Source organism: Ptychodera flava, unplaced genomic scaffold, assembly GCF_041260155.1.
Source record: "Ptychodera flava strain L36383 unplaced genomic scaffold, AS_Pfla_20210202 Scaffold_102__1_contigs__length_287319_pilon, whole genome shotgun sequence".
Lineage (NCBI taxonomy): Eukaryota > Metazoa > Hemichordata > Enteropneusta > Ptychoderidae > Ptychodera > Ptychodera flava.
The window spans coordinates 127,492-138,969 of record NW_027248284.1 but is presented as its reverse complement, the minus strand read 5'-3'; the positions used below and the strand labels follow the sequence as shown (position 1 = coordinate 138,969).

The 11,478-nt window shown below is 37.7% G+C and overlaps 1 protein-coding gene across 1 annotated transcript; it reads left to right on the top strand.

Annotated features, from left to right (window-relative positions):
- The first annotated feature begins 3,768 nt into the window (after positions 1–3,768).
- LOC139126574 (zinc finger protein 862-like) lies at positions 3,769–4,692 on the top strand. The gene has a single exon (XM_070692641.1). It carries the CDS (start codon positions 3,769–3,771, stop codon positions 4,690–4,692), a length of 924 nt encoding a protein of 307 aa, XP_070548742.1.
- Positions 4,693–11,478: the final 6,786 nt, after the last annotated feature.

Genomic DNA, 11,478 nt, shown 5'->3' with positions numbered 1-11,478 from the left:
TTTTACTGCTCTTATTGTATCACCACTTTATCTAGCAAGTGTAATTACCGTTGGCCAAGTCCTTCAAGCCATATATGCCGAGCTGTGAAAGCTCATTAGATATGCAAATAAATAAGCTGACATGAAAATGTGAAATGACTTTCGATATTGTTTTGATCTAGTACCTGGTATAATCATCAATGTACATAGCATATTTGCCAACTTTGATCAAGTAAATCCCGGTATATATCCCTAATAAGCAAAGTTAATTAAATATGTAAATTAGGAAGTGGCCTTAGTAAAAATGCTTAGTGATTGTCAGTAATGTTGTATCATGGAATCTGCATTATGTGTAGCAACTTTTGTCAACTTTGGTCAAGTCAATTCAGACATATATCTCTAATTAGGAAAGTTCATTAAATATGCAAATTAGGAATTGGCTGAAGAGAAAGTGCTTGATGACTTTCAATAATATTGAATTATAGTCTTTAATATACATAGTAAGTTTCATCAATTTTGATCAAGTCCATTAAGATAAATATACCTAATTATGAAAATTCATTTAATATTAAAATTAGGTTTGGCTGAAGTAAAAATGTCTTTTGACTTTCAATAATGTTATATCACAGTATCTTTGATGTATATAGTAAGTTTCAACAACTACAATCAAGTTAATTCAGATATATATCCTAATTGGGAAAGTTCATTACATATGCAAATTTGGAATTGGCTGAAGTAAAAATGTTTAATGACTTTCAAAAATGTTGTATCATAGTGGCTTTAATACATGTAGCAAGTTTCATCAACTTTGGTCCAGTCATTTCAAATATATATTCCTAACTAACAAAGTTCATGAAATATGCAAATTAGGAATTGGCTGAAGTTAAAACGCTTAATGACTTTCAATAATGTTAAATCATAGTATCTTTAATATACATACCAAGTTTGGTTAATTTTGATCAAGTCAAATCAGACATATATCCCTAGTTAGGAAAGTTCATTAAATATGCAAATTAGCATTTATCTTTCATGTCACCCTTAATGGTTCCCACTGCTGATATATCTTGGTGTGATCAATATTTGTAGCAGATCTCATCAAATTTTGTGTAGTCGTTTTTAATAACACGATTGGAACTAATTGGGATAATTGGATTGGCAACATTTCTCAAGAATTTTAGAAATTTGTCTAATATTACACTACATTTTCTTACCATCTTTAAAATTTTACTCAAAATTTACGATGCTGTTGAATTGTTATGAGTAAGAATCAGTGCATGATAGTATCTAATGCAATATTGTTCAAAACATTTGAACAATATTCATATTTGAATGAAAATATGAGACTTTGTCTGTAGTATCTTCATTACTGAAACAGTAGTAATAATCTCAGTTTGTCACTTTTCCTCGACCAAAATGAAGCTTTCCGATTGATTTACAGTTAAGTCAGTCAGGGTCTTTTAAAATGTGCCCTGACTCAATTTAATATTTAATAAGCCTTAAATTCACGAAAAAGTCAGGGGCATTTCAAAAGTGCCCTGACTCAAAAGTCGTTAAGTAGAGAAATTTTAAGCATTTTGTCTCATTTCTTTAGTACATTTACACAAAAATGAACTTTTTTCATGAAAATGAATCCGATGAAAGAGGTATGCAATAATCGTTGTGTTTTCGTTGTTTTGTTCGATGAGAACAATATTTCAAATTTTACACTATTCTATCATTTTGTAAAATTTGAGCTGTAAAAATTTCGATTTCGTTACATTTTTCTAATAATTACTCTCATCCAATTTTCCCAAATTAGTTCCAATCGTGTTAAATATATATCAATTTTTTCTAAAATCATTAATTATGCAAATGAGCAAAAAGTATGCAAGCCAGACCCACCAAAAACTAATCAGTTCTTGCCATTTGCTAACTGAATATATGTACCAGATTTGATTCTGATCTGATAAGCCGTTTTTGAGATAATGGACCAACAGACAGACAGACAGACAGACAGACAGACAGACAGACAGACAGACAGACAGACGGACAGACAGACAGACAGACAGACAGACAGACAGACATCGCTGCGACATATGCCCACGTGTGTAAACACGTGAGCAAATAATTAGCTTGCGCTAAGTATATACAATGACGCATAGCCGCACCGGTCATACCCAACGCTTCAACTGAATTTTGCTTGGTAGCGGTAGATATCGTAGACTCCTACTTACTCCACAACTAATTATGTAGTTGTTTTACTAAAAGTGATTGATTCAAATGGATTAAATGAGTGACATTTAGTTTTGAGCGATATGGAAATAACTCCAGAGGTTGACTTCGTCTTTTCGGCGGGCTCGATCAAAAAAAAAAAAAAGAAATCGCGCGTCGGATCAATTCGCCGAAAAATTGTCCAAAAGCAGGAAAAAGAAAAATGTCCAATCACTCACTGTTAAACATAGTCGAGAGGGAGAAAAGACGAAAATTTTATCCATGAAGAAATCCTTACGATTTCAGAGTTCGCTGTTACGCAAAAAAGTGCGTATTATACGCAGAAAAAATTTTATGCACGCATTTTTCTGATGGCAATGTGTTTGACTGTACGCAAGATACTGACGCCCATAATCAACGCTATTTTGATGACGAAACGGCATTTTGTCTATGGTTCCTCCAACCAAGATTGCATCAGAGCTAATACTATGCAGAGAACAGTGTCATATTGCAACACGCTGAGCGATTTTTGCTCTGAGATTGCGACCCGTCACGGTCACAACTGACTACTCACGTGGGTGTTGCCTGAAATTGTAACATTTTGAGCAAATCATTTCGAGCGATTTTTACATGTATTTTCTTCCGGGCAAACAACTACACTCATCATATCACTGACACGACAGCGTGCATGCTGAGAGGCAGCGTAGCTACCTTTAACTGTTGCCACCATAGGTCATAGATCATGTCAAAGCAATCCTCGTTGCTATCTTTCAACTTTAGTGCTTCGAGCAAAAAATATCGGAAGCATCGCAAGATGAATCTTGTACAAGTTCAAGCACTAAAAGGGCTGACATGCCAGCAAAGACTACTTCAGAGTCTACCACGTGCACCGCTACCGTGTCCTCAGTGACATCAAGTAAAACGTTGACAGCAGTGGAGCGGAAGCGCAAGCAACCCGGCACGTGAGAAAGTCACACTGAGTTTCAAAGCAGTTGGAGCATTGAGTATCCTTGGCTTCGGTCAAAAGTTCAGGCCATCGAAAAAAAAAAAAAAAAATTGCTGTTCTGTATGCTGTGTGAGAAAGAAAATAAGAGGGGCGCGTTTACTCGTGGGTCTCCAGATTCACAAAAAGCGTCATACGAAGACCGATGATCATCGTAGGATTTAATGCGTGATTTTTCTCGTAAAGGACTTACCGAAACTAAGGGAAAACAGCGAGCAGTCCTTCGTACTGTCTATTACATGGCTAAGGAGGAGATATCAGACCGAAAATTCGTGTCGTTGATTGAACTGCAACGTGAAAACGGATGCGGATACTTGAAAACAGAGACTTACACGCATTATGATAGTGTTAAAGCCATGCAGAGAGCATTAGCTGACCAAGTACGTGAAGAAATTTCTCAGAAATATCCGATTCGCCGTTTGTTGGTATTCTCGTTGACGAAACTGTCAATGTCACGGTTCATTAGAAGCTGATCATATTTCTGAAAATCGTTGATGATGGAAAACTCCGTACAATATTTATTGGGAACTACACTGTTTTAAACGGTACAATTTATATCAGTAATCGGTGATCATGGAATTGAAATATAGAAAGTCATGGGTCTCGGCTCAGACGGGGCTCCCATCATGACTGGTAGACATAACAGTGTCGGCGTACGATTGAAACATCAGAACGTATATCTTATCAGTGTCCATTGTGCCGCACACCGGTTGGCACTGGCAGCAGCCGATGCTAGTCGCGGTGTTAAGAAAGTTACGAAGTATAAAAAGACCGTGGATAACATTTTCAACTTTTTCAAGTATTCCGCCACACGATACAAGAGATTACGAGAACTAAATAAAATTCTCGAAAGCGAAGATGTCCTGAGTTTAAAAGAGCCTTGCTCAGTGCGATGGCTGTCTTTCGGCCGAGCCGTCAAAGGAATTTACGACAACTGGCCAGCGCTTGTCATGGAATTTGACGAAGAAGCAGCACAACGTGACAACACAGTTGCTGGCGGTCTCTTAAAGCAGATCAAACAATACTCGTTCTCAGCCATAACACATTTGCTGATGGACGTACTGCAAATCATGGACCGTTGCAATCTTGTATTCCAACGAAAAGATGTCAACTTGGCTACAGTCGAACCGATGGTCCAATCAACTATCGCGTCTCTACAGCTATTATTAGAACCAGACAGTCTAGGCGAACATGAGAGCAAGCTGACGAGGGAAATTGAAAACAATGTATATCGTGGTCATTCTCTAACTCATGTAGCTGCCAATCATATCGAAGGTTATGCAAATGTCAGGTGGGACTTCATAACATATCTCATCAAACGACTGCGAGCACGATTTACCAGTGAACGTACTGATTTACTAACGTGCCTTGATGCCAGCAAATATGCAGATCGTGATGTTGAGATCCGTGATTATGGCACAGAGTCTCTGGCGACACTGATTGCCTATTTTGGTGCTAATCGCGTTGAAGATGGCGTGCCAATGGTAGCCCCGATACATGGGCCCGATTTGCAAGCCTAGTTTACTAAAATGAAACTGACTTTGCGTGCCCATGGACGACCCAATTTCAGTGAATCTTGTCGTATTCTGATAAACGAAGATGGAGAGCTGTTTCCAATGTTCCGATTGTTAGCCTGGATAGCTCTTGTGATTCTGGTTTCATCCATGCCCTGTGAACGGTGATTCAGTTGCCAAAACGGCGTACTCACAGCACAACGTAATCGACTAGGTGACGATCATGCAGATGATCTGATGCTCCTTTAATGGGAGGACCACCGGTTGCAGACTTTCCTTTTGACTGAGCAAGGGAAATCTTTGCTTCGCGTGCTAACAGAAATCCCATTAAATTCCAGAGGCACATATTTTTATGATTACCGGTATGAATTTTTACCACTGTTACAGTGTTATCTACAGCATTGGGCGAGAGACGTTACCTCTATGGTAACAGTGCCTCAGAATACCACGTTGTACACTGTCAGTGTATGTGCGATTTTGATCAGTTTCATATTTTTATTTTGCATTCATTCAAATTTGTTTTTCTGTTCAGTATGAATACCGGTACATCAAAATATCAAGTTACAATTAAAAATACCCTCGTTATCGTAAACATTCATTACAAGTGTCAAAAAAAGTAATTACAACATTTTTGCTCACGGTTGAATGCGGAAGTGGCCGTTACGCATTCAGATGACGACGATACGCATTTTTGCTAAGCCTTTGAGTACGTGGAACGCACTGCCAGAATTTTGACCGCGAACACTGAATTTTCATACGAGAGAACGTCGCAGATCGGCCATCGGGCTAACTCACCTCCGGGTTCCCAACAGTCGCTCTCGATCGATAGATTGTTCAGGTCCGATCGTGATCTCAGGATAAAAATCAACAAATGCACGCCCTGTTGAGGAAGCGATTCAACGCGTACACACGTAAGTTTTAACCCTTATTACATAATTATACGGTACGCGATTGGTTCTTCTGTACTATACTGTATTGAGACATAAACCAGGCTGATGTACTGCATGCACTGTAAAATAGCGGACGCTAGACGCGTCTTTACGCGTTCAAAATGTACATGTCGGTGTTCAATTTGAACGGATAGTGTTCATATGTTAACACTAGTGTTCATAATATTAGCAATGATGTCCTAAACCTGAACACTATGTGTTAACAACGATCTCCTTCAAGTGTTCAAAAACTCAGCATCACAGAAATTTTACAATACTGTGAAATAATTAACAGTCTTTTGTGTTTTTTACTTTACAATGGCTATATTAAATTTACTATCGCTTCACTGTCCGCAAACGTACACGGAGTTTGGTGTAACGATTTTCACACTAAGTGAAAAATATTTCCGGCCTACAATTGCTGAAAGCATGTTTTTTCTAAAAAAGGAAGTATGCAAAATAATTTTACACGTTTATTACGGGTTGAAAGTTTAAAAATTAGAAAAGAAAATCAGAAAACCACCATGAACGTTTTAATTTTAACATCGGCGTGCAAGAGGCGTTCTACTTCTAAACACTTGGTGTTCAAGTTTGGTGTCTTTTCCTATCCCATGATGCATCAAAACGGAAGTTGCGACATTTTTCTTGTAAGCGCACCCTGAAGTCGTGATCGTGCGGAAGCAAGACCAGAAAGGGTAAGTTTCCTCTCCAAAATAGTAAAAGGTATTAGATTTTTGAAGCATCTATATTATCGTTCTTTGAAATTAATTGTATTGTACCTTGAAATAGCTTAACTACGTGAAAAAACCTTTTTTCTTTCAGTGGCTGGTATACCAACAACAAGCTGTGAATACGCGGTGGTACTTTGGCAATGGCCTATCTATCGATCTCACTCGGGTCAAGGGTCATCGCAGCACAACTGTAGCTATAACCCTTGACCTGAGCGCGATCGATACGCCTTGCATAGTACCGCTGCGTAATCACAGCTAACACATGTCTTTTAGTAGACACAATCGCATGTAAAACATCAGTTAAACATCGTAAAGTACACAATGTATTGTTTCAGCATATGAGAGTTTGGCTTTTTTATTTTAATCAGTTGATGACAAGAAGCAGCAAATATTTTGTAACAGTATTGAAGAGAGGCACTGTATATGAAAGTCTCCCCTTTCCTTATAGTTTCATCTCGCCATATTACCTATTGTTGCATTTTTTTCAGGATGTAAAAAGTTGGATTTAACTGAAAATCGAAGAGTTGTTATAGAAGCTGGTGGTACAGATAACGAAGAAGATGAGTGTACAGGTAGCTGTCTGGAAACAAGCTTGAGAACCTCAGTTCATCTCTAATGTAGATTTAAACTTCCAAGGGTCAGTAACTGAATTTTGATAAATTTCTGTATTTTTGTTCTGAATTAATCTAAGCTTTGGTAGCATGCTATGATCAACTAAATGTTGCCGGAGAATAAGCTTTCACAGACGTGTAGTCTCCCTTATTTAAATTAAAGCTGAAAGCGACAGACCATTCAGAGTAAAAATGTCCATTCTGAATTATTTTTTTTCTGAAATTTTCACTCTGAATTTTCTGTCACTTTCTGCTCAATTTTTCGTCCCCCCCTGCATCTGATGAAGGAGACTTCACGTCTTTGAAAGCTTATGCCCTTGTAACATTTAGTTGATCATAGCCTGCTACCAAACCGTAGATTATTTTGTATTGTAGCTCAACACGTCTCTTGTACTTAGCAACTGGTTTTTAGCTTTGCTGTAAGCTAAATAGGAGGATGTCTAGCACTGTCCCCAAATTTGTACATCCAAAGGTTTTTCTTCAAAACAGTTTGTACGAATCCTTTAATATTTGGATTACAGGTCCTAAGGGATTACCCTAATCAAATATGTTCAAATTATGATAAAATATGCAAATTTATATTTTTGAGGCTACTTTTGCTATTTTTTGGCAAAAATCTTCTTCTCTTTTACTGACGTCTTCCATATTTGGTAAACATGTCCCTAAAAATGACCTTAGTCAAATTTGTGCTAGTTGTGATGAAATATTCAAATTTTTATATTTCATGGCAATTTTTGTCATTTTTGGTCAAAAAATCTTTAAAAAATCTTTTTCAAAACTGTTAATCGAACACTTTGATATTTAGGACATAGAACTCTACTGATAGTCTTTTTCAGATTGTTCAAATTATGCAGAAATTTGCAACTTTGTATTTTTAGGACATTAAAGACATTTCAGACATTTTTAAGACATTAGGGATTACCAGAATGTGATATATTCAAGTTTATATGATGAAATGTAGATTTTTTCATTTTAAGGGTGATTTTTACCATTTTTGGCAAAAATATTTGTATAAAATTGAATAGCAGGGTACACCAGAATTTGAAAGGTCTTTACGAATATGTTTTAAATTTCTGAGAAGTATATTTTTGAAATGTTCACCCATTATTTCAGGGTTTATTTAAAGATATAACAAACAAACAAACCTTTTTGTTTATGAAGGACTTTGTTGGACAAGGAAATAGGTTTTACCCTGCCAATGACCCAGTTTCCCCACTTTCTGCATGTTGTGCCTTACTGTGACACTTTGACAACTTGACATGTTGTGTTTACTTTAGTGTTGACAACTATATACCATGTGAACTAGAGAAGCCTTGACTAACTTGTTTTTTCTTCTAAATTTGCAATTTTCTATACAAGAGGAAATGTCTTTAAGAAACCATCTTACAAAAATGGATTACGCATTTCATATATATACGTATTTGCAACACAATAAGTATGCCAAATTTTGAGCTTTTTCAGATGATTTTTGTACATTTTAAACAAGTATGAAGATAAAACGTAATCCACAATATGGTGATTTTTATTGCTCATGTTTTTGATAGGACGGTGTTATTGCTGTTGGTTTTTTTCCTCTGACAAACTTTACATACAAAATGCAATGTTTATTTGCCCATTTTACAGTTCATTATTGTATTTTACTCCAGAAATGTTTGGTGTATTTTTAGAATAAAATAATTTTACTGGATATCAATGGTCTGTAATGTTATTTCAAGGCTTGAACACCCCGTGAACGCCCAAAATTAAAGGTGTTCAACAAGCGCGCATCATGTGTTCTAGCCTTTAACACACTTATCGTTGAACGGCGTCCATGCGTTCAAAAAGTGTTACAGCCCTTTGAACGCGTAAATGCGTTCAATTTTTTGAACACATTTCATGTGCAACGTGAGTTCAGATATGGAACACCATGTGTTCAATATAATGTCTGATGAACACATAGTGTTCAAAATCTGCACACGTGTGTTCAAAAATTGAACGTTGGTTGAACACGTAGTGTTAAATTTCTGAACGTCTAGACGCGTTCAAAAAGTGTTACAAAAAGGCGTTTAATTGGTGTTCTATCCTTGAACACTTAACTTTACAGTGTGGGTGCGTTCATCAGCGAGGCCTCACAACCGACAATTATACCATTCATTTGTGTCTAACAGAAATATTTCATTCCAGCTTTAAGCTGCTTGCCATACAAATTTTGACGTAGGCTCTATGCGGTCTTGGCCCTGAGAACCGTATGGTGCCCACGTCTATGAAAATTCAGCGTGAATGAGGGCGATAAAAATACAAAGACTTTTTTGGATAAGGCTGGCAGGAACGCAAACAAATTATCTCGACTTTATCCCTAATTCTACACTTGGCTCTTCTAAGTATTTCTCTGCACTCCCACCTGACAAGTCCACAACAACTAGATTTTTGGTTGTTTCACCTAACGATGGTCCATTGTGTCATTTGCGTGGAACGGATACTAGCAAACCATCAAAAGTGCATGTTATGTTGTAAAATATGTTAGTCACCATGTTTATGGTCGCAAATGAAAATAAAGGCGTTGAGACACACGATAATTTTGAGTATTTAACACTCCCTCTAAAGTCCCTTAAAAACTATCTAGTCTGGTTCCCTGACCCATTTCCCCGGTAGAGGGCGTGGGGAAATATAGGGTCAGGTACCGGGTAGCCATCTTGAACAGAATTTTGTTCAAGATGGCGGAGGTTAGTCACCTGACAGAACATGCTACAACAATATGGCACCTACCGTGAAAACGCCGGTCAAAATTCGACTTGATCAGAATTATGTTCGAACACTGGTATTCGAACCAAAAACATTGGCACACGAGACGGGAAACATAAAATGAAATCCAGAAGTACGGGGAAATAGAGGTGATTGAAGACTGGCTGTGATATCGCAGCAGTACTTGTGGCGTGTATCGAACGCGCTAGGGTCATTGAGGTCATCGCCGATTGTGGCGTGACCCCAATGACCCGAGCACGTTCGATACACGCCACAAGTACTGCTGCGATATCACAGCTAATTGAAAGCAAACTTTGTTTGAACTGTGAACAACGATTGATTTCGATGGATAGAATGGTGTCCAAATTTCATGAAAAATGCCAGGCATCATGTCGACGTTCTTAAGAGGTGTGCTAAATAACAGTGGCTAATCATGGAGGTAGAAAGTCTTTCTTTCTACCTCCACGGCTTTGTGGTACAAACAAGAAGTTGGTGTCAAGTGAGCCTGAAAGTGCGAAACCCAAGAAAGATGAGAAAAAGTTACAAGTGTTACTTTCATCCAATCACAGCTTGTTTTATTTTAACCCAATAGCGTCCATGTTTACATTAGCCGGTACCTGACCCTATATTTCCCCACGCCCTCTACCGGGGAAATGGGTCAGGGAACCAGACTAAAAAACTATCTACTGTTGATTGACCAATCAGAGTGCTCAATTCAGGGTGTTTTATTTACTCGTATAAAGCCTTGGTCACTAAATTCCAGAAACAAATGACAGGGCCGTAGTAAAGTACTGTCCAATCAAAAGTGAACATGTCATATTCTGTAGACATCTGGTACGTTTTAATATTCAAATTTGGTAACACAGCAGAACCCAGCTGCAACACCAAATCTGCTGTGCCCTAGGGCATTTATATAATGTGCCCTAGGCATTTATAGGATGTTCCATTACATTGAAAGGCTATTTCACAAATAAAAGTTTTCATTCATATCCTAAACATGTTACATTGACAAAGGGGACGGTTGACGTAAACACATTGAAAAGGAAAATATATCAGTTAGCGGCGATAGTTTTTAAGTCGGATAAAACCCTCGTACTCGGGCTCTTCTGGTATATAAAGTCCAACCCTACGATAAAATGTCTCGGCCTGCGGCCTCGACATGTTATCGTTGGGTTGGACTTTATATACCAGAAGAGCCCTCGTACTCGGGCTTTATCCTATACTTAAAACTACGGCTATACCACAGGCGACCCAATAAGTATTACAGAGTTTTCACAGTGTTTTCTCTATCATTTTCTCTTCTTTCTTCATGCTCTGAATGATCGGAATAAATAAAATAAATGGTTTATATAACCTAACCTAGCCTCTGTGACTCTTTATTTATTTTACACTCCATGACAAGGACGTATATCACTCATACACACATGCTGTAATTACTTAGTCAACACAACTAATTGTGCTAATCCGTTGACTTATCAGGGATTTTACGGGTTGGTCAACATTGCGAAACCTCTGATAAGTCTACGGATTAGCATAATTAGTTGTGTTGACTAATCAATTACAGCATGTGTGTATGAGAGATATACGTCCTTGTCATGGGTTGTAAAATAAATAAAGAATCAAGAGGCTTGGTTAGATTATATAGTCATTTATTTTATTTACTACGATCACACAGAGCATGAAGAAAAGGAGAGGGACTGACAGTGACAGAGAAAACTGAGAAAAACTCAATAATAAGCTTATCAATATGTATGGGCCGCCTATGGCTATACGTGAACGCGCTCGCTGTCAACCGCTCTA